Source organism: Podarcis melisellensis (assembly GCF_964234715.1).
Source record: "Podarcis melisellensis genome assembly, chromosome: 6".
Taxonomy (NCBI): domain Eukaryota; kingdom Metazoa; phylum Chordata; class Lepidosauria; order Squamata; family Lacertidae; genus Podarcis; species Podarcis melisellensis.
In genome coordinates, this window is record NC_138538.1 from 65,847,653 (window position 1) to 65,872,601 (window position 24,949).

Consider the following 24,949-nt stretch of genomic DNA (forward strand, 5'->3'; position numbering starts at 1 on the left):
TAATCACAGGATTTAAGGCCATTCTACTTCCTATCAACTTCTGTCTATCATACACTATGTAATATCATGTATTTTAGCACAGGAGGAAATAAAGTAATTCTATGAATTTCTCTAAATTTTCATCGAAACTGTTCTTTTTCTGCCCCCGCCCCCCGATTAAAAGAATTTTGAGTCATCTTTCAGGTCCATTGCGCTACCAAGAAGAGATACAAGATAGTTAATGAACTACAAGCACAATAAAAATAGCAATATAGAAAAAGAAACTCAGAAAATTATGCTCCTGAAAATGATAAGTAACTTCATCATAGAGTGGCTAGGGAAACCCAGCTGGATGGGCGGGGTATAAATAATAAAATTAGTTAATAATAATAATAATAATAATAATAATAATAATAATAATAATTGAATTGCAGATTTGGAAGGACAATCTGCCATACAGGTATTGAGGTTGCACCCTTGGCATTATCAGTACCAGGCTCTATCCAGGCTTAGCACAGCAGCTAATGAAAAGCAGACTGAAATAAAAGATTTTAAGATTTATTTATTTTTTTTAGAAATTTCCGGTGGTGGGACTATAAATACCTCCTGGGGGAGGATATTCCACAGATGTGAGGCTGCTTCTGAAAGGCCACATCTTTTGAATCTAGCAACTTCTGATCATCAGGCTAGAGAGCAGAGCCCCAGAAGCTGATCTTCAAGCTCAAACACAGAATTGTAGAGTTGGAAGGGATCGTGAGGGCCATTTGGTTCACCCCTGCAGTAAAAGAATCTCTTGCCCAACTTGGGGCTCAAACCCACAACCCTAAGATTAAGAGTCTCATGCTCTACCATCCAAACTATCCCAATATCCCATTCTCATATTGATGTAGGTAGCCCTTTGGAAAATCTGATTACAAACCATCTAGGGTCATAAATAACACTTTAACTAGGACCCACAAACAATAGGCAGCCAGTGTGACTGGTACACAATACAGTAGATGGGATGTGATCTGATTCTTTGTCCCCCTCAGGCATTCACACTGCCACATGCTGTACCAGCTGAAGTTTCCAAATAGCCTTTAATGGCAGCCCACGTACAGCAGATTACAGCAATCTACTGCTGATTGCCCACCACGTCACCTGTTTGTGCGATGCAGCACCAGGACCATTAACTTCAGTGCCCTGCTAAATTTTGCTCATCTGCTTTTGCCTCTCTAGGCAAACGTGGCAAATGCAACAGATGCACAGCTTGTAAATGGAGGATGTTGAGAGGTGAGGAGGATATTCGGATTACGCTATCCAATTATTGACAATTGTGTAGTAGAACCAACATGCAGTTATTAGTCTTGTCAATTCCTATCAACACTTTGCAGCGCTAACACACTCCCTCCCTGGCACTTGCTGAGCGGAAATCAGAATTGTAATTTCCCCTCTAATCATATTATATACACATATCAGCAAATGACATAGGTGTGAGTGAACAACCAAATGAAAACAGAGTAGCTCCTTGTTACAACATAATTGTAGGCTTACTTTTAATCAGGCGATCATTAGAAAGAAAACCTACCTGTGCATGTTTTAAAGTCAATGTTATTTTCTCTACTGGGTACAGCATAGGTGGCGTGGAGTGAATTGCGACAGCTATAACTGATGACCCTACTGTCTCTCCATGCTCTGAATTTTCCTCCAGTGAGAAGTTCTGCGATGATGAGAAGAGAGAGCCAATATTGCTGTACCGCAGAAACACAACTGCAACGGTGCCTATCAATCAAACAAACTGTGCTTAGTGGGTTGTAGCTTGTTTCCTAACAACCCTGAAGATAATAAGGAAATGACAAATAATAGATATCTGTAATTATTTTGCATGAAATATGCATAACAGGATTTTTTTTGCAACACAGTTATTGAAAAGGTTAAGAGACAGTGAAGAATGTCTGCCTCTCAAGACAATATAACCCACCAGTATTAAAAATGAGTGTTTGTGATGCAAAATTAAGCAGATGGGTCCAAACTTTCCCTTTTGTGACTGGAAGGGCTCCTTTGATTCAGAGAAGGCATTGAAGTCCAGCAGAGACTCCTGCTGAAATGAGGAGGAATATTTTGTTGTTGCTGTTGGCAATTTCCTCCATTGCTCCTGCAGCTCCCAGTGCCACCTCCCACACTGTTCTCTCCCCCAGACTTCCAGAGCAGATATTCAGGAGGAACAGGAAGCTGCAGGGAGGAGGAAACTAGCAAAACCTGCCCCTCCTTTCCTCTGATGTCATAGAATCGTTGAGTTGGAAGTGACCATGAGGAACATCTATTCCAGTGTTTCCCAACCTTGTGCCTCCAGCTGTTTTTGAACTACAACACCCATCATCCCTGACTAGCAAGACCAGTGGCAAGGGATGATGGGAATTGTAGTCCAAAAACATCTGGAGGCACAAGGTTGGGAAACACTGATCTATTCCAACCTTCTTCAATGCAGGAATCTTTTTGTCCAATGTAAGGTTTGAACCCACAACCATGAGACTGAGAGTCTCATGCTCTACTGACTGAGCTACCATGTTTCTGCCTTTGAGAAGAAATCTGCTCATGTGAACTCTGGATTCAACCCTGTGCTAGTGAAAATCTGTTCTGAAGAGTATGGGAGAAGTTTGCAGTCTAGAAAAAAAAGTGGCTTGGGGGATGGTGGGAGGAAGAGGAAATGTGTGAAAATCACCTCCCCACTTTCCTAGCAGAGAACATCTGCTGGGCCTTGGCTCCTTCTGTGTACAGGTCCAAGTTAACTGGATCTATTCCAGAGGTTTGTTTTGTTGTTGCTTTGCAATTATGCTTTGAATATTTCCAAGAGCAGGCATTTGATCCTTGCCAAGGGTGCTTCTCTAGTGAAATATCTTTGAGAAATCACTGAAATTGCATCATTGGGATTGGCTATCCCAAACACTCCTGAAGGATTTACTTTCCTGAATTTTGCAAAGGAGGAGGCTTCTGGAAAACCCCATTGAACTTCACTTCTATAGCCTTATTCCTCGAGTCACATTTCTCTCCCTAACCTTTAGAAGTAGTTGCTTCCTTTTTCTTTGCAAAGACCTTTATAATCTCTCCTCCCAATTGCACATGCTGGTGAATGTGCTCCATGTGCTGTATATCAAAGGCAAGAACTTTGAAAGCTGCAAAAGAAAAGAAGAAAGGGTGAAAACTCCTTTGGAAATCACAATTACATCCCAGCCTACTAAACCTCACACTTCTGCAATTAGGTTTACACTCAGCTGAACATTTATTACAGATGTCAGCACAAAGTCCAGCCAGGTAATTTAAGAGCGAAGACGCATGCACACACACGCATACACGCACCATTGTGTGGTTCATATTTGTTCAGGAGTTTGTTAGTTCTAGTAGGCACAAATCTTTTATTTCCATTTTTGTACCTTTCCTTGGAAAAATGCAGCCCCTAATTTGCTTTGCGTTCAATGCATTTCCTAAAGAATAATGGAAACTACTTTCAAAGGAACAACCTTTTTATTAAGAATGCATTTCTGAAATGGAATATCAATTGCCATCTTTAAAAGCATAGTACCATTGAACAGTTTTTATTTTATAATATTTGGAGGGAGAAATTAATATTTTATTATTACTACACAAAGATACAGCTACACAGAGTACAGCTGCACTGCGCTTTAATGATGTCTGTTGCTGAAACCAAAGAAAGCAACCTAATATGAACCACCCTGGACAAAGAAAATTACATTAGAGGGCATAGAGTCCTTTTTGTTGCTTTGCTCTGATCAATGTAGTGCTTCAGTCACCCATAAGGCAGCAGAAAGGTCAATCAGACAGTTAAAAGCAAAACAAAACAAGCATTTGACTAATGGGGTGGAATTACTTAGCTGGACTGTCTGTTACTTATAGCACAGAAAGCACACACACACTTGTGATCTGAAGTTTCCAGCAAACCAAATATCAGCAAATGTTTTTGAGAGCATTAAAAAAAAGTCCTCTTACCAAGGTTGTCCCGCACAGCTGACTGATATGCATCACTGGCCGGCCAGGCATGAAAGCAGACAATGCCTGGCCAACCATAAGAGTCTCTGATTGGACTGACCCATTTAAACTTCAGGTTTGGGTGGGCAATCATGCCCAGCAGACCGGCCAACCAGAGAAATTCCCAGGTAGCCAGCTGGCAACATGAACTCTGACCGCCCAGGGATGGCAGCTAGGATGGGGAGGTGGCCTTTTGAAACCCTCACCCACCTGGGAAAAGGTGTGCAGCCCTTTCAGAGCCTAAAAAGTAATTCTTGTTGGGGCAGCCTGCAGCTTATGCACTTCTATGATGAAGTGTTGCAGTTTTATGATGAAGTTTTGAGGTGAAGAGCTGGGTGATGTATGCTAATGGGACGAAGGTGGCGCTGTAGTCTAAACCACTGAGCATCTTGGGCTTGCCGATCACATGTTCGGCAGTTCGAATCCACACAACGGGGTGAGCTCCCGTTGCTCTATTCCAGCTCCCATCAACCTAACAGTTCGAAAGCATACCAGCATGGGTAGATAAATAGGCTTCACGGTGTCCCATTGCACCATAAGCTGTTTAGTCATGCTGGCCACATGACCTGGAGAGCTGTCTGTGGACAAACACTGGCTCCCTCAGCCTGAAAGCGGAGATGAGCGTCACACCTCATAGTCAAATTCGACTGGGTTTAACCGTCCAGGGGTCCTTAACCTTAATTTGTATTCTAATAGACTGAGTTCTGCAATGGCATGGCACAGCTGTGGTTACTACTCACTAACTAGCCATGGCCAACTGCAAACTCTCTGTCTCAGTTTTGTGTCTGATGCTGACCTATCTCATATGAGTTCCTGTGATGCCATGATGCAGCTCCTGGAAGACACATGCAGAAGGCACAGTGAAGAGACCCTTTAGATTTCCAAACACAGGGAGAGCTGGGCAGAAGGGTAGTGTAAAGACAGATGTCTTAATTGAGACTCTACAACAACAGCCTCTGCAAGGCATTCGCACAACATTGCTTTCAATATCAACAGTCTGTCCTGGAAGGAAAACAGGAACAGTTTTCAAATCATTTGCTCATTTTGCATACCTAAATCACTGGCATTAACCTCCACTTCTGTTGTCTTTTGAAAGCTCTGTGACATGAGTGCCGTAGTTTCTTCTGCAGCATGCATCAGTTTAGTGAGGCTTCTTCTTCTGTTAACTTCCGGGATAGCTTCCCATGCTGCAGTTTTATCCTTCTGAACGAAATTGTTCACAGTATTAATGAATTCCTGTTAGATTAATAATAAAAAGTACTTTAGCTTATGTACTATACCTTATAAGTGCTCCCCACCCTGCAAAAATAGATCAAATCTGCTGCACGGCTCGATTCACTTACATTAAGAGTTAGATTATAGAGCATTTCATTGTCAGAAATCGTGTTATTCACGATGGCTAGCAAGGGAGAAGATACAGATAATGCTTCTATGTAGGAAATCACATCCACAGGTGAAATTTGCCCTACAGTGTTTTGATTGATTTCTTGTAATACAGCCAGGGGTTCTTTTATTTTTCTAATCTGAAAGAAAGTTGAAATCATTAGGCATGACATTCCTAACATTTACAGTCAAATTCATATACATTCATATTCATTTATCAACATTAGTTAACAAGATGAGCCAACATGAGAGAGTGAATAGAATATTGGATGTCGACTTGGAAGGCTCAAGGCTCAGTCTATTCATGGCTCACTGCAGGGGTATTAAATCTGTGATCCTCCCGTTGTCACTGGATTCTAGTTCCTAGCAGACCCAGCCAGCATGGCCAAGGAATGATGAGAGCTGTAGTTGAATAATATCTGGAAGCACACAGGTTCCCCAGACCTGGCTCACTGGGTAGCCTTGTGTAGGTACCCATCTTTCCATATAGACTGTACAATATATGGTAGCTGTAAAAATAAATCTGGAAAACCCAGTGTACAAGCAGGTGTGTTTAAACACAGGCTGTGCCAGATGCAGGGCCGGTCCAAGACATTTTGGCACCTGAGACAAATGACAAAATGGTGCCTCTCTCCACCAGAAAAGAAGGGGTAAGTGAAGATCTACATCAGGAACAATGGTGGCAACTGCCCCGTGGATCCTGCCGCCCGAGGCAGTTGTGGCACCATAGGTGGACTGGTGCTGGTCTGATATGCTGCAATAAGCAGCCATAATGGCACTGCAACTGTCAGGCAGCCCCGCAGCCCAAGTAACGTATGCCATTGCAGCTGCCATCTTCTCAAGATTGTAGTACCAGAAATATTATCAGTATCATTTCAGGACAGAGGGGAAGTAAAAATAAGATTTGACAATAGATAAATATGTGAGTCTTACTTACTTTGGCTAAGGTTCTGTTAATATTTTCAGCTATGCAGTCATAGTTCAGTTCACACTTTGGCGCTGAGATTGCTGCTGATATTAAAAGGGGATATTAAGGTCTTGGCATACAGTCATTTCAGTCTGGCTGATAACTAAAGCTCCAGACTTCCCCATTCGGTATGTTTTAAAAGCCAGAGATACTTTTTTTTTGGTTAAATTGGGTTGGATTTGCATGCAGCATTGTGAATGGCTCGACATATATTCATTCATAGCTAACTGTGAGATGCAGGATTGAACACAGGGTAATCTCTTTGGGGAGAGATATGTACCAAACCACATATGCTCAGCATGTATCCAAAATTGAATTGGACTCAAAATAGATGAATATCACCCATTCCTATTTTAGAAGCATTTACAAAGCCATGGATAGCAGCTACCTTCTCAGAAGATGCATTTCTCCTCCTTTCACACACAGGGCATATTGCCCTTTCTAAGCTGCTGCTACTGCTGTGACTTTTACAAACTTTTTGTTTTTATTTTTAAGAATGCTCTTATATATTCAGGAATGTTTTATGAAAGTTAAGATTTATGTAGCTATAATAATAGATGGGCTCCTGCCAACCTTGCAGTTCGAAAGCACGTCAAAAGTGCAAGTAGATAAATAGGTACTGCTCCAGCGGGAAGGTTAACGGTGTTTCTGTGCACTGTTCTGGCCACATGACCCAGAAGCTGTACACCAGCTCCCTTGGCCAACAAAGCGAGATGAGCGCCGCAACCCCAGAGTCAGCCACGACGGGACCTAATGGTCAGGGGTCCCTTTACCTTTGATGGGAACTCATCTGATTAATTATGAAGCTTCTTTAAAAAATTAGTGACATGCCTGGCTTTGTTCTTTCGCTTTTGTGGTTTTGTAAATTTGATTGTATGGCGTCTTGAACCTTTTAGGGATAGATGTTGAATGGTCAAAACTGACAAGTGTGGCTACCCTATGAGGTAACAGCACTGCAGCTCCATGCTATCCATGCTGTGACATCACAACATTCCACATTTCTCTGCCCCAATCAGTGGCAGCCAATTTTGTGGAGTGAGGGTGAGGAAAACATGGTATATCATGGTGATGCCACAGCATGAGGTAAGCAATACTGCATGTTATGGCAGGTGCAGTTAAATGTGTGACAGCCAGATACTCACTGTAATGCACTGATACTTGCATTTTTAATTTTTTATTTTAAAAGCCACTTGTATTTAAACCAACTTGGACGAAAAATTCAATCTGAACCAAAAAGACACCTGCATGAATCTAGATTAAGCAAAGGTGATTTCATCGTACCAAGTTAGCATTTCTGTTGACATGTTTTGCCCAATCTTTACTCAAGTGTTACACAACTTTGGAATATCTCTAAGGCTCTATTGATAAAAGCAAAGCTACAGTCATATAGTGTATTTGACCCCTTAACGGTTAATGGACTTTGGTTGGTAAGTAATAGAAGAAAATCAGTTCTGTATTTTATAATATACGACAGGCTACTTCTATTTTTCAGCAAACACACCTATCAGTCTTTTCTTCCTCTTTTTAAAAAGCATAATAATAATGCAGGTATTCACATCTTGCCACTTTTTTATATCCAGCTGATTAATCTAACTGAAGATAAAGAGTTACCGGTGGGCCTCTCAGAAGATATAGTTTTATAATAACACATAAAGCTCTATAATATCATTTACCTTGGCAGGAAGTGCCATCATTTGGCTTAAACTGTAATTTTCCTGTGGATGGTTGATAACCTTCCTTACAGGAGCAGTTATATCCTCCATACACATTTTCACATTTCGCATGATCTCCACAGGCAGCAGTTACTGGTTCAGCGCACTCATCTATATCTGCAAATATTGTGAGAAATTGAATTTTAAAAAAGGTTTTACATACTAACACCTTGCCGCTTTGTTGGTAGTAGCCTGATGTGCTGCAAGCAATCACATATTGAAATTTCACATTTACATCTTTTTTTTTTTTTAAAAAAAGCAGCAGCAGCAGAAAGCTAAGCTATTGATCAAATGGAACAGAAACACGTGTGGCAATTAGGCAATTATAGTGCCTTGTAGGATAAAAGTCAAGGGAATGAGAGCAGGGCTAAATCCCAAAAAATGGAAATAGCAGTGTGGCTCAAGTGAGACTGAAAAGTAGACCTACATATATAATGTATACATATAAGCTATACATATACATATATATTGTATACGGTACATATAAGCTAAACAAGCTTAGGGCTCCCTTATAGCTTAGGGCCCCACTCTCTTGGTTCCCCCCAAAAAGGAAAGGGAAAAAAAACCTGGATGTACAATTCCAAAATATAAGATAAAACAAAATAAAACCTATATACAGCAACATTGTTTTGTGTTGTGTATGCCCCTATGATGTAAGAAATGGGCCCCGCCTGCTAGTCTGCTCCCTAAGATATCATTGGTTTGCTCATGCCTACATTCTGCTATTTATAATTATTAGTAGTTTGATCATATATTTACATCTATTATTATTTCATGTTATAGCAAGTTTCTAGAGACTAGATTATGAGTCTTTGTAAACTGTGTTTCTAAATGAACTTTTGTTATTGCCAAATGCCAATGTGTTTGCATTACAGTGGTACCTCTGGTTGCGAACGAGATCTGTTCCGGAGGCCCATTTGCAACCTGAAAAGAACACAACCCGTGTCTGCGCAACTCGGGTTGTGATTCTCTGCTTCAGCAAATGCGAGTGATGTCATTTTGTGCGCATGCACAAGCGGTGAAACCCGGAAGTATTCCTTTGCATGGATAGGCGGAGTCCCCAGATCCCGCACGGTCCCCCTGTCATGTGGAATAACGACTCAAGACAACGTGCTATGGGATTAAATTGGCCACAACTTTATTAAATTTCAAATGTGGGTAGACCTTGGCTCAGGCATTGGGCGTTCTCCCTCCTCAGTCCCCAGCCGGGGACCTAGGGAGCATCAGGGTTATCCAGTGTGTGGGGGTGGGATGGGCCGGCTCTGGAGAACATATGTTCAAGCAGAGATAGCTGCCCCCGTAACGCCGCCACCGCAGGGGAGAGCAATGACGACCTTTCGGCGTACGGTCAAATCCTCCCTTCAGAAAACCCCTTTAACGCTTCCCCCAGGTGGGATTGGACAACTGACTGAGGTAGGCTGAGACCTCCAGGTATCCCACCTGAGGGAAGGCAAAGCCAAGCCTGTTGGAGCCGCTCCAGATCTAGGGGCTGCACGCGTCCACGCAAAGGGCGCCCCCCATTTTAAGCGGGGAGCGGTCATTCTGGTACTTCCGGGTCACCGCAGGACCTGAAAATGCTCAATCTGAAGCAAACGTAACATGAGGTATGACTGTATTAACTTTGCTATGAATAAAAAATCATTTTAAGTTAGAGCTTAATCATTATTTCACTATTAATATACTTCTTAATTGTATTTCAGTCAAACAATTACTTTGATACAATACATATTTGTTATGTGCAAATGGCTTTAGATACCTATTAGGTTCATAAATTACCATATAGCATATATTCAACACAAAAAACAGCAACAATTTGTTGTTGACAAAGGACAGCTGGACATAAAAAGAGCCCCATTACCTTCAGGAGCTTAGGGCCTCATCAAACCTAAATCCGGCCCTGGACCTACCTGTACCTGACAGGAAATCTTGGCCCCTAATCTTGATTGTGCGAGAACTAGCTGTGGTTTCCCTTTGTGACAGAAATGCACTATGCTGATGTTCAGGGGGGTACTTTTGTATGTTTTATTTATTGCAGTGGTGTAGCGTGGTATGCTGGTGCACAGGGAACACTGAATGATCCCTGCCTCGCAAAGTGGCTCAGGGCTGGCAGGGCGGCGTGAGAAGGATTCAAAGCCCTTCAATCCCAGCCTTGCCCTCACTTGAAATCCTGATCTCCAGCCAGCACTCTTTACCTATCCCAGGATAGGGGGCACAATATAAAGCTCAATGTCGAATGCTGCATGAAATACCATTGTTGAAATTTCCCACAGGCTGCATCACCCTTTCCTCTCTCGACATGATAAAAGAATAGGCTCCAAGTAACCTCTGCATAGTAGGAAACTGTAAACAAGACTAGTTTGATAAGCAGGATAATGCAGAACACACTGCTACAACATAGATTCACTTGTCAAAAAATGCAAGTGTCAAGTACAAGGAAACCATGGCAAAACATCCCTTTTCATAATGGTTGAATAGATCAGTCGGAGATCAGTTTATTATTACAAGGGTTTTTCTCTTCATGTCAGCTGCAAAAAAAAAAAAAGGGGGGGGGGGAGCTGGATTCCTAAATACAAATAAATGGCTTTCTACCAAGGGACAGACAAACTTGGAACAGCCCGCAATGCCTTTTAAGCTGAGTGACAAAATAATATACTGCATATCGATCAGGTTTAGAAGTGCCCTTATAAATAGAGTATTAAAAATTAATGCATAAATTAATACTAACAGCACTTTCTCCCCAAATGCGATAAACACTGTGCAAAGATAGTTATACATAATTCAGCGTAGTTCAAAATTATAAGCACAAAAGGAAGAAGTTAATCACCACCATAAATCATTTATTATAAGTTCCTTCCCCATCCCGACATATAATTCGTAATTTTAATAAACTCAAGGTGTAGTTCAAGAACTGCTTACACAAGGACTGGCCAGTTGAGGCCAATGAGAAAATACATCAGATTGTCTTTGGCAATCGAAGGTGAGCTTCAAGGATGCCCAAGCATGCTGGCCATCTGCCAAAATGCCCATCATCCAGCAGGGGGACCACTGTCGTCATGAACCTTCTGGATCTACTCTTTGTCTTCACCATTGGATCCTGTTTGTTTATCTGCTCCTCACTCTAGCCCATACTATATAGGGGAGAAAAGGAAGGGCAGTAGATCCCACACCCCGCTTGCCCTGTCTGACAAGCAACCAGAAAGTGATAGCCAGAGGATGAGGAGGAGCAGCAGCAGCTGATAATTTGGGCGGTGATGAGATAAATCTACTGTGGCAGTCCAGGAATATTGCAGTTAGCCCAGTACCATTTAAGGTGAAATAGAAAGTTGCCAGGTTGCACAATAATCTCTTCTCTCTCAACCCAGTGGCTACCACTGACAGCTCTGATAATCTTTTGCAGGGTGGAAGTGGAGAAGATGGGTTTTAAGCAAGCATGCTCACATTTCCACACCCTTAACCAATTAAGTTTTGCCATGGCTGATGGTCACAGATTACAAGATCAATGTAGAATCTGAAACGGCAACCTTAAACAGAGTAATCCCCTTGAACACAATGGAATTAACGATACATAGGACTGTGCTGCCAGTGTCCATTTTGTCTGCCACTGATATTCTGCTACTTCTCAAAAGCGAGATGGGCACCACAACCCCATAGTCGCCTTTGACTGGACTTGACCGTCCAGGGGTCATTTACCTTTTACCTTTACTTCTCAAAACTGCTATTTTTTTTGTTGAGTCCAGAGATATATTTTTGTTAAATGTGTTTGTGGGAAGGGGAATTATTGGGTTGTTTTTGTTTGTTTTATTACTTATTTTGTATTCTCATTTTGTATTTCATGTTTTGAACTGCCCTGGGAATTTTGGCCGACAACCACAGCAACAATCGCTCCTCACGTCAAATGGGGGGTGCTTTTTGTGTGGTCGCACACAGCCCCTCCTGATCCTACGTGACCCCCGGAAATACTGCCTGGCTTCACCCCCCCCAACCTGGATACCTGGAGGTTCCCACCTAACCTCAGACAGTTAACCAATCCCAGCTGGGGAGGCGTTGCCAGGGAAACTGGTCTGCCCTACCCACACAATAGAGGGTGGAACTTACCTGGGAGTCCTCAATTGACTTCAGAGCTTCTCCCACCCTGCCCTCCCTCAGTTATGCCTTCTTTTGCAGGTTAACCTCTTCTTCACAGGTGTGCGAGCGCTGCTATATCATTGGTTGCTGTTAAAGGACCGGGAAGGAATTTCCCTGTAGCCTTCCCTGTAGCAAAACTTCACAACTTTGATGGTTTCAGGCCTTGGGCGGAATCCTTTAGTCTATCTTCCCTAAAGGGGGGGGGGCGTGAAGCGGTGACCCATGCCCCCTCTACGGGGGTGATCCCAGGGTTCTCTGTTAAAGGGGTTGTTTTGAGGGGAGTCATTGGCCATACACCAATAGGTTGTCAGTGCTCTCCCCTGTGTTGCAGCGAAATGGGGGGCGGACTCTCTGCTTAAACATACGTTTTCCAGAGCCAGCCCAATCCCCACACTAGGATAACCCTGATGTTCCCCAGATCCCCGGCTGGGTATTGGGAGGGATAAACGCCCAATGCCTAAGCCAAGGTCTTCCTACATCTGAATCTTTTAATAAAGTTGTGGCCAATTTCAATCCCATAGCACTTGAGTCATTATTTCACCCGGGTGTCGCCTGGGGTTGGGGGGCCTCCACCTGTCCATGCAATAACAACAACAACAACAACAACTAATAATAATAATGACCACTTTCTCTGTGTGATCTCCTATCAAGCCATGAATCCCATTTATGGACAACAGGGTCTCACATTCTCAAAATCAAGAACAAAATACTTATGGCATTGGGGTCAACAGTGTTAATAAAAAAGAGTTTCATAGAAGTATGAAGCAATCTTAAAAAAAAAAGTTAAACAGTCACCTCCATAGGCATTTATCTTATATTGGGTGTACAATGGGAAGAATTAATTAACCAGTACAAGGAAGTGTGAGAGATGTATCTCAAACAAGCTGCAATCAACACAGGCATAATATACTTGCCAAGAGAATGTGGATTTATTGATGTTTTCCCTAGTCCCAGAGGGGGCAGCCCAGCATCATGAGAAAAAATGCCAGAAGAAGAAGAAAACAACACAATATATATAGTTCTTCCAGAAAAGAGGAATCCATTGGGTCTATAAAAAGGTTAAAGAATACCCTTTTCTAGTAGATTTTTATTCAATATATATCCTAAATATATTCTGTTTCAGATATGTAAATTTCAAAGAGTACGTAACATATTGTAGAGGGATAGACTACAGTATATTATGTTTATTTTACTTGTTAACTGTGGTTGGAGCTTGATAGGATATTGAATAGACAAATGGCAAGCTTTTCCATTTACTATAATTTAAGGTAGCAGATATCCATGTCTGTAATGAATAAGAGCACAGAGCTGTTCCTGATATAGCAATGAGCGGGGAGTCCTTTGAAACACCATAGCCATAGCTCAGTGTTAAGCACCTGCCTTGCATGCACTACTGTAGGTTCCAGGTACAGTCCTCAGCCTCCAAAGGTAAGGCTGGGAGAGAACCTCACCCCAAACCCTAGAGAGCCACACCCAGTCAGTTTAGACAATCCTGATATGCATGGACCAATTGTTTGACTTGATATAAGGTAGCTCCCCATATTCCTGTTTCAATGCACTTCTCCTGGGCTCCTGGATCCTTCAGCTAGTGAGAAGACACAGTAGGTGAATATGAAGACGTATGAAGTTAACTTGGTGAACACAGTTCTTCTGAGAAGCTTGGACTTATCTCTCAGGAATGGGCCCTGCTGCTACACCCGCTGAATCCTGGGTATGGGGCAATGTAAGCGATATTACCCTGCAACCTTATCAGATACCCGAACCCCACTTTTTCCTTCTCTTTTCTAGAGCTCCAATTCTAGCAGGACAGGATATGTCAATGATGGGTGACTATGAAACCTCCCTTTAACTTCCTCAGAACATCAGCCATGGGGTGAGCCTCCCCTTTCCCCAATTCATGGTAGGAAATGTGAGGTTGAAATCCTTTTTATTACTTATCCAGTCAAGTGGATGGTAGACAAAAAAGGATAAGGCAGAAAAAAAACTATTTGTGGAACTATTATGCTTGAAATGTCCTGTGTTCTTTGTGGGATGACTGAGAAAGTTTTTGCTGAGGCTAACTGAATCATGTTTATGGGAGGATATCAGGATTTACAAGTTTATGATTCAGAAGCTGAATGAAAATAGAGTGGAATATTTAAGTAGAAGTTTCATGACTGGCAACAAGAGACTCAAGCTCTACAGTTCCATACAATTTTTGGTGGTTTATATCGAACCAGAGAAAACACGCAGCAAAAGAAGCATATCTCCTGGTATCTTACCTACACAAGAAGTCCCATCATTGGTCACAAAGGTGGTATTACGATTGCTTGACCGGAATCCAGGTACGCACATGCAGTAGTAACTTCCTACTGTATTTGTGCAGTTGGCATTTTCTCCACAAAGTTGTGTGACATTTGTACATTCATTGTCATCTGCAAAGAAACAAAAGCAAATCATCCCCAAGCTCTCTATTCAAGTCTCTCTCCTCTTCTGCAGAATTCCAGGAAATTATATCATAGACAGGACTCTGTCTTCTACTGATGGAAATGCTTGAAGAAAGGATGAATCCATTTCCAAACAACAGATTCAATATTTATCCAGACTAGAATCCTTCAATAAACATTGATTTGTTTGTGGGTTTATGGCAAATACTCATTACTTGTAAATTGTAAATGCTCTATAGCTATCAGTGAGAATGGAGAACCCACACAGTGTCCAGCTTTCATAGAATTGTATAGTTGGAAGGTCATCTAGTCCAACTTCCTGCAACCCAATGCAATGCAGGAATCACAACTAGCTCATACATGGCCATCCAACCTCTGCTTAAAAACCTCCAAGGAACAGGAGTCCACCACCTTCTTTTAAAAATAAAATAGAATTGAGACTTTCACATTTGCAGAGGTCTCTAAATACTAAGCTAGATAATCTGAACCCACATTATGTTGATATATATCACCCCCCCTTTTCCATATTCAGATCTTTGCATCACAGTCCTACACATCTCCAAAGAAGTAAGACCTGTTGTGTTTAGTGGAACTTAGTCTCACTGACACGCATATGGGACTCAACCTTCATTTGCTTTTCATTACTCATTGGGTTTTTTGTGTGGGTTTTTTTGGTAAATGATTCATTGGTTTTTATAACAGGTTTTATGAAAATAATGTAGTTCACATTTCTTTTGATGGAAGACTCAGAATAATTGAATTATCAGGAAATTTATAAATTCAAAATCTGGAAACAAATAGAGATGATGAACGTGTGCAGAGAGCAGGGCTATGCAAGGTACAGAAAGGAGGTATTTTCTAGTTGAGTATGGTGAGATACCCCTTCATGGATCACTGCCTTGTCGTGGCGAAGGGGCTTAAATAACTCCAAGAAGCTATGAGTTATGCTGTGCAGGGCCACCCAAGATGGACAGGTCATAGCTGAGGGTTTAGACTAAATGTGATCCACCTGGAGAAGGAACTGGCAAACCACTCCAGTATTTTGCTGAGAAAACTCCATAGACATATAAAAGGAGAAGCTTTGAGAAGAAAGTGAGAATTTCCAAGGTATGTTCTGGTTCATGGGGTCACAGAGAGTCGACTAAGACAACTAAACAACAACATGGTGAGATAGCAAGAGGACAATGAATGAAAGTATATAGTTTTTTTGTAGGAACATACATATGTTTCTAGCAATTGGTGGCTGGACCTTATTGGTGCATGTTTAGCTATTTAGTGTACCCGTTTTCCAATGGGCTGCTCCAGATGAGTTACACCCCCTTAGTCCCCTCATAAATAGTTTGTACTGTATATTTCAGCAATCTGCTGATATTCTCATTGGCCTTGTTTGCCTTCATTTGTGCACCTCAGATTGCAATCAAAGAACATGGTGGGCGTTTTGGGGTACCATAAGGGTTTTTTTTGGCAGGGGGGAAGCACACCTTTGAATATTAGTCCATAAACTTAAAGTGTTGCCCAAGGGACAATTAATCAACAACATTCATAGCAGCTTGCTTATTCAAGGCTGCTTGCATATACAGAAGCATTGAAGTGCCTACAGAACATGCATGCCAGGTTTTCCCCATTTACTGTCATGTTACAGACAGTTTCTGTCAGCCTATTCAAGCAAGGAACCATTCCTGGCACTGTGCTGACTGAAGGGAGAAGCATTCAGTCACTCACTGAATGTGAGAGGTTTATCAAACAGTAGAAGATAGAATCTTAATCGTTCTTTATGTGAAGGACAATTGACATTTTGTTTAAGAAAACGATGGGCTTCAATTCTTAAGTGAATGAGCAAGAACACTGCAAATGTGAGCCTTTATTTCATTTCAAGAATACATGGCTTCTTTCAATCCTCTGCTTATTATTGTATCCACCTCCTCCAAACCCTCTCCTCTGCTAAGATTCAAGTACAGTATAAAAGTTGCAACATGCTTTCCCCCCACCTTCAACTTCAGATATAAGTGGCACAGTGTAGAAAACATGCTTTTATTACAACCCTCAAGGGGTGCAAGGAAAACTCCCAAGTGGTATAAATTGTCTCGTATGGTGTTCACTATTAAAAACTTTTACAGTTTTGGCTAATTAACTTTATCATGGTGTTGGCATTACTCCCTCAACTAGATGCTTGTAAAGATTTTACTGGAGACTCACATACAGTGGTCACACTCCTGTTCACAAATTCGTTTTAGACCAGTGCTGCTATTTCCCTCCATTTTCTAAAAGGAAACAAGCTCCTTTTATTGTTTCCTTACAAGGCTGGCTTGTGTTTAGTCACTGGACCTGACTGACTAAATTCCTGTGGAATTAAGTTGCACTCAATGACCATCTGCAGGAATGACGAACTTAAATGGACATGCTCTAAGAGGCGCCTTCTTATTTAATACTAGGAAGCCAATGAAGTTGAGCCAGCAATATTACTCTTGATTTATTTCAGTGTCAGCCTCAGGCCCTGTATAAATAGGGTAGAAAAGGATTTCTGTAATCAAGTGCCTGGAAAAAGTTAAAGCAGTTCCCCCCTTAAAACTATGCTTTATCATGATCTCTTCCTTTTAGTTTAATTTACACTCACATTCTAAACCAAAGGATGTAGGCAGCAATAATACTTTGCATTTGTATAGTGCTCAAAGTGCTTCATATATATTGAACCTGTAAGGTGGATTAGTATTATTATGCCCGTTTTCTATATACTATAATGCAGTATCATTTCTACTAAACTATTCTGGTGTTAATGTCAAGCTGCCATTTATTTCAACTCTACCACCCCTTGAAATGGCAGCAATTTTAAGTTGAGCAAAATGTAGTCCTCTGCTGCTTTGTCCATCATAGTAAGCTATCTGCCCCCTCCTCAAAATATTAGAATTCACCCACCTTCCCCCCCGTCTCCAAATACCCATTTATTTTCACAGGAAATAAGTAGGTCTATAAAAATGGTGTGCGTGGAAATTTTTAGTTTGGTTTACATTTTGATATATACCTTTGCTATTTGCACTTCCTGAAATAATATATAACCCTAAATGTAGGTATCCTTGAAATCCACACTAATCCAAATTTTGTTAGGCAGCTGTCTAACCAATAATGCGTACAAAAATGAGTAAATTGGTAAAAGTGTGCATTCATAATAATAATAATAATAATAATAATAATAATAATAATAATAATGGCATAAATTAGTGAAATCATCATACACAGTTGCATTACATTAGGAAAAATTGCTTGCCAAATAATGACCGTCACATTTGCATGTCTAAAGCATTGATTGAATTGACATAGCAACAACTAGTAGCTAGTGATGTTCAGAAGGAGCTGGTAGACCTTTCCCCTCTCATCTGGAGGGCCATCCCACAGGTAGGCTTTGCCTACTCTTATTTGGATATTACTGGTTATTGTAAGCAACTCTGGGAATTATCTAAGGCTGAAGACTGGGACAAAATGCTAATCCTAACCCTAAAAATTATTCTTTAATGAAATCATTTATTTTTCTGCCAGATGTACACTATGCAAAAGAAAAACTTATTGTCACATATGGTATGTGTACATAGGATTAAATCTCTATGGAATCAAGGTATGACACTTTTCAGTTAGTTAGGTGGCAAACAATTGTACTCTTGTGCTTCTTAAGTGTCTCTTGTTTACAAACCAGAAGAAGGATAGGGTGAGAAACAGAAGATGTAGAGGCCACAAGCAAGTTTCCCTGGTCTAGAAATAGCTGTGACAGCAGGGACGCCTTCTTAAGGAAGGCAAAACACTTTAGGTACTAAGTACTTATACAACTATACTGTTCAAGTGTGCATTGTTTCTTTTTCAAAGGAGGAGAATGGGAAGCTCTCATGCACTGCCCATGTGACCTTCTGGGTACCACTCATGTGACTTCCTAGGCACTGTCCCTAGGTTTAGCATCCACCAGCCATGCTTGTACTAAAGTCAAGAGGAGTGGGTTGTAGCCACTGATGTAATCCCATTTGAACAAGAATTTCTGCTTGTGCAATGGAACTGCCTCTTCCTCTACTTTCCCCTCTAAATATACTCTGGCTTTTCCTCCAATCTAGAGAAAATTTGCGGTGCATGAGAGGACAGAGAGGAAATGTTCCATTGTGCAAGCAGAAGTCATTCCGTGAATGGGATGCACGAGAATATATTTTTTAACATTACCCTTAAAACCATTGTTGTTATTGGCATAAGCAAATCTGACCTTTCTAAGCCAAATTAATTTTTTTTAAAAGGATGAAAAAATTATATAAGGACAGTGAATATCTATCCTAAAATAGTCCTCTTCACTTCTTACAATATATTCAAAACATATTAATCAACAACATGCTTCTTAATAAATCAAAGTCTTGAAATGCATAACACAAATCAATTCTGGGACCCAAGGGCTTAAATTTATTCTTCAATTTTTTTTATCATAATTTACAATGCTATTGAATGCTGCATGGTTTGAGGGAAGCAGCAAACTGCAGGGTTTATAGATCGGGAATTTTGGAACCTTTGTAAACAAGTTTGTTTTTCTCATCTTGGCCAGAGCAGATATTCTTGAAAGCAATCAGGCATTCATTCTGTGGTTGCATTGCTACCTGGGTTAATTATGCACAACCAAATAACCACCGGCAAAGATACCTCTCAAGCATTGCAAAACAACGTTTGGGGAATGCACTGGAAATTTGTGAAAGGTCCAGATATAACTGAAATGCTGTTGTTATTACTATTATTTTAAATTGGGGGGGGGGGAGAAAACTTTACTGGACAAGCAATGATCGGTAAATATTGACTTGCTAGTGAAAAAAGCTATGTTCAAATCAGTTCTACATTTTTGTTCTTTCAGGAGTTCTGTGCTGCTCAGATGCTCTGCCTGAGACACATGAAAAGGCGTGAACACATTGATTGGCTCCCTCCATTCAAAGGGATGGTAAAGTCATTACAGTCAAATGCCATTGGGCTTAATGCGTCAATGGGACTAATGGAATTCAGATACAATTTTAACAGTGTACAGCAAATTATTAACATCATATTTTTATTTGATGGCAATGGTGTATTGTTTGCATCCTCCTTGTTCCCATTAAATGTCTCAATGCCAGGAAATCATGAATCATCCATATGGATTAATACAAATACAGTTTTCTACATGATGTCAGAAGTTATCAAGGAATGGTTTGGGCACTTGCTACCTATCATGGATAGAGCTTTTTCATCATTTGAAGAACTCCCTATTAAATAATGGGTTTGCCATCATATGGTATACCACTGAATATATATTTTTCATTCACTGAACCTGTATATTAAGTAGACTAAAAGCCTAAATCTGTGCCAAGGCAGTCAAGTCCATAGGTTTCACCATGGTTAGATGCTCTTCAGAGAATATGACTGAGGGTTGACAGTGCACAGGTTGCCCTTAAGGGCGACATATGTATAGATTTATAAGAATTATTCTTCTAAATGTGTGTGGAAGCCAATAAAATTGATTGAGTGGCCATGAGTGGTTAAACAAGATTAAGATAAATTTATTGTCATTGTCCGTATATACACAGTATACACAACAACGAAAATCAAACACCCAAAGACCGGGTTCACATACACATTTGCACGTATCTCCAACACTCTCATCCTATTCAGACATAATCTATAAAACATAACATAATCCAGAATATAACATAACCTATTAAAGGCATAACATAACCTAAAACCTATCTCATTCCTTCCTACTCCCTGCTTGCTATTTCTTACAACTGGCCCTGAGATCATTATTTAGTGCAATCAGAGCTCTTAGATAGAAACTATTCAGAAGGCGTGTGGTTCGTGTTTTCATTGTCCTATATCTTCTGCCCGAAGGCAACAGTTCAAAGAAGTTGTGAGCAGGATGGGTGGGATCTCTCAGGATATTGTGTGACTTCTTCAAACCGCGAGACGTGAAGATCTCATCCAGGGTTGGTAGTTGGAGCCCAATAACATTCTGGGCAATTTTAATTATTCTCTGTAAAGCTTTTTTATCCATTTCAGAGCTGCTCCCATACCACGATAATATACTATAGGTTAAGACACTCTCGATGGTACTGTGATAGTAGGACAGAAGTAGGTGCTGAGATAGATTCAGTCCCCTGAGCATTCTCAGGAAATACAACCTCCCCTGCACCCCAACAAAAGCCAAAATGTCAAGGGCAAGTGTTTAAACGGTGCAATAATCTGATGATTTGATCCAAAGGGTTAAATGATCATAAGATGAGTTATGCATACCCTAGAGATGTTTGAAAAATTCAATATTTGTGAATTCCAATATGGCCCAAAGTTATCTGTGCACTCTGGACTAACGTGGTGATTGCAACTATATAGCATTGCTCAGTGGAACTCTGCATTCCTCTCCTCTCTCCTGCAGCTCCTTACATAGGTATATTCAACACCTGTTTCATAGATTTGGGAAATCTTCCAGAGCAGAGTTTGGGGGCATGCATAAAGAGGATAAGGGGAAGTCATGTTATGCAAGCAGAACTCTACTAGCGTAGCATTGGCTACAAACCATAGTTAAGCATTAGGTTTTGCAGTTCCAAATGTTGCAGAGCAATCCTCAACTCAAACCCCACCTCCAACATTTTGGAAAGAGAATAACATTTACAGTGCAATTCTATAAATATATACTCACTTCTGAGTGGATATTGAGTAATGAGTAAATCCCATTGATTTCGTTGGTGTTGGGAAGCCAGGTAAGCAATGCTGCCCTGCCAGACACTACTGGCTTTCCCCCACATATGAGTGCCATTCTGTGAGCTCCCCACATGGGTGGGACAAATCTTGCCACTGATAAAGCCAGCGTTGTTGTTGTTTATGTTGTTTATGTTGTCAGTAGTACATACTGTGATTCTGTGGCTACTTACTAAAAATGAGTCCAAGTTAACATAGTGGGACTTACAGCTACACAAATATGCTAAGAAATCCTAGCAACATGAATCTAAAAATAGATTAATTTGCATAGTGTTGTAAACCTATTTCTTGTATTCTAGCCCAAATTGTTTAAAACAAATTGTTGGCTTTATACCCTTAATGATAATTGAAAATGAATGCACTCATGGTCAGTATTCTACACAGAGCAGGTACTTTGTATGTACTTACTTACACAGTAAGTTTTAAGATGTATAGTAAAACATGATCTAACCCGGCTGAGATAAGAGGAAATATTTTCATGGAAGTAATTTTTCATTAAAACAGTCTGTCTCGACTGTTATTCTGAGTGGTCAGCAATACAATCAAGGACATAGCCTTGGTTACTCTCAGCTCTACAAGAGATGACTTGAGTCTTCTTTCTCACCAATGCTCCTTGTTCAGTCTCCAGACCCACCTCTTTTGCAATTCCTACTCTCATGCCATCACGGCATTGTTGTTGCCACTGACATCCTGGGAAGGATAGGGATACATGGTCCATAACTGCTGTTGAGGAGCTATGGGGATGAGGATGGACTGCTGGATTTTAGTCACCCACAACACAGCCTGTATCTTCTGTTAGGCTGCTGCTGAGACGGCCCAATCTTTCATTTGTCACCCCATACAGCCAAGTTATCAGCTAAAGCCATTTCCAAACTGGAGAGGAGAGGGGGTTGCGGGCCACCCCCTCCCACACACACGGGGGCTGGCCTTTTGCCCCCACAAGAGCGAGGGAATCCCTGGGTGTGCCTGCGACCCTGCCCGCCAATCGGCGGGCAGGGGAGGCGTGGCCTAGCCCATTTAAGGCCAGGCGCGTGGGTGCGTCATTGGCCACCCAGGCATCCAGCACAGCAACGAGGCCCTCTACAGATTGGATGGCGTGCATCTGTCAGATGCTGGAAACGACATTTGGTTGGGGGTTAGGAGTTGGTTACAGGTTTGAAGGTATTGGCAGCGAGCTTCGCTCTAGTGGTGGTTAGGCATTGGCAGGGGTAATTGTTATGCAAATGAAGGGGGGAAGGAAGCGCCATCACCTTGCCCCAATGAAAAGGGTAGTCCGGTAGAGGACTCCGGGGGGCGTTGCCTTGTCCGAAACTTAGGGAGGTGAGGGCCCCTGGCACGCCCCCGAATGCTGACACCCATGGGATCCTAGTTGGCGTACTTCAACAGGACTCCCACGGCTTGTGGACAACCCTTCCCGGTCTCCATGCCGGGTAGTCAATAGGAGCCAATGCCTAAGGCCAATACCTTTCAATTCCTGTAAACAATAAAGTTGTTGCCTTTTTATGCCCATTATCCTTAAATAATGTCCGGTGTCTTCATTTCACTTGGGGGAGGGGACTTGCCACGCAACAGGTAATAAACATTACACTCATTTTACTGAATGCCCACATTCACTTAAATGGAGCTTCTACTGGAGTAGTTCTTGATAGACTGTCCAAAGTTTCTATCGTCAGTTTTCCTCCGCTACCACAAGAGAGACGGTTCAGGCAAAAGGATGAAATTTAGCCTGATTCCGTCCAGAATAAACCTGGACACCAGGTCCCCTGTGGCCAAAACCTGTCGGGGGCGAATTTGACAGCTTCAGGCTGGAGGCCACTGAGGGCCCATCACAGCATGAAACTGGACAGCCCTGCCTCGGAAGTAAGCAGAGCCAAGGCAGCTGGGGAATACATTGATTCATTGCATCCTGCTGTTCTCCTCTGACAGCGGCTCTCTGCTGGCATAGCCTCTGGGGAAAACTGGAGCTGCCTTTACGTACTGTAGCCCCCAAAGGGAAGCAGTGGTTGAAGTGGCTCACTTAACCCCTCCAAAGCAAGGAAATGAAGGCTTCCTGTAAAACAAATCCCAGCGACATTCACCCTGCTGTGCTCAGCTTGTGTAGAGGTCTCAGCACAGTGGGCAGTCTGACATATATTACCCCTTGTGCTGCTGTGCTGAGTCTCCAGTTATACAGAAGACAAAACAAGTTCACGGCCGCAATGCCCGGATTAATCCTCACCTTTCTTTCAGGTGGTGCCTTGGATAAAAGTTTTAAATCTATATGGATAAGAGTGAGGTTAACTCTTTAAAAAAGTAGAAGACCAGAGTAATCATTTGTATCAGGACATGAATATTCACATGAACATGGACATGTTTACTCAAATCGTGAAGCATGGGAACATTGTCTTGAAAATTCACTTGGGAATAAATTCCATATTGCCCACAGAATCCTTTTGTATTTGAAAAGGATCCTTTAACACATCAAATACCTGGTGAGGAAAAATCAGACTGTTATGAGCTTAACCACACACAAAATCACTGTGGTTAGTCTGAACTATGCTTTACTCGAGCAATCCAATTTCAAAGCATGGTTTAGGAACTTGTTTTAACAAACCAAAGTTAAAATCAACCACAGCTCCCTTTTTGATGGCAACATTACTGCTGATTTACTTCTGGTGTGGGAATGGGAATGGAGACTATGAGGTGGAGGCTGCATAGGTGCACTGGTGGACACACATTTATATTGCGTCAGCCCATGCGCTTGTACAGCACTGACCTTGCCACTGCCTCTCCCCACACCGTCCAAGGAAGCAGCACCTATGCTCTCTGCCAGCTGCTCCTATAAAGACATTTCCAATTTTGATTGGAAAGAAGATACATGCTGATACATAATTTGCCCAGTTCCCTCCTGTCTCATGCATTCATGCCCATAATTTCTCATTATCTAACTTGATTAATCTAGCTCCTCATCTTCTTTATTTTTGAGTTTTCCTTGATATCTGGCCGATGGAATACTTTGCTTGCATCTGAGTTGCGCTTTAATGTGTTTTCCTCTTTTTATGTTGTACAAATGAAAGATTACAAATGAAAGATTTTCTTCTGATGATACTTCCTAAGTAAGGCTGAATTGGTCTTTGTGGCTAACCAAATTGTTTCCCTCTTGAGAAATACTCATCCCAATCATGCTATTTCTGTTGCGAAGCCTGATGTTACAATTTAGAAATGGGGTTTTGGGGAATGGGTTACTGGTTGGGGTCTGAAAACTGAAATTGCGTGCGCAGCCACAGAGTCCCCCACCCAGCACGCCCAACTGCTAAAGGGGGTGAAATAACTGGACAAGACAACTGACTGGGGTTTAAAATGGCCAAAACTTTATTGATTTCAGATGTAGGAATCCTTGGCATAGGAATTGGGCATGGTTAAAGCAGCAAACAACTTAAATGAATGGTGGGGAAAGGGTGGGTGATGCTGTGATTCAAGGACCCGCCACCCGCTTGAGGATAAGAAAGACACATGGACACAGTATATTAGGTTAATGGGCTAAAAAAAGGCCACAATGTTATTGATTACAGCATGTAAGAGGTATTGGCTTAGGCATTGGATAAAACAACAGAGCGTGACTC

The 24,949-nt window shown here is 41.6% G+C and overlaps 1 protein-coding gene across 2 annotated transcripts in view; it reads right to left on the bottom strand.

The window, feature by feature from the left end:
- ADGRL4 (adhesion G protein-coupled receptor L4) overlaps positions 1–24,949 on the bottom strand; it is an 85,745-nt gene that overhangs the window by 30,402 nt on the left and 30,394 nt on the right. The window contains exons 3-9 of one of the 2 annotated variants that reach the window (XM_081914176.1): positions 14,451–14,603; positions 8,026–8,181; positions 6,323–6,393; positions 5,346–5,525; positions 5,055–5,238; positions 3,015–3,131; positions 1,547–1,740 (exon numbers count right to left, since the gene is read on the bottom strand). In XM_081914176.1, coding sequence (XP_081770302.1) covers positions 1,547–1,740; positions 3,015–3,131; positions 5,055–5,238; positions 5,346–5,525; positions 6,323–6,393; positions 8,026–8,181; positions 14,451–14,603 — 1,055 coding nt within the window. Of the gene's footprint in view, positions 1–1,546; positions 1,741–3,014; positions 3,132–5,054; positions 5,239–5,345; positions 5,526–6,322; positions 6,397–8,025; positions 8,182–14,450; positions 14,604–24,949 lie in introns of both variants that reach the window. The other variant, XM_081914175.1, reaches the window with a different exon arrangement.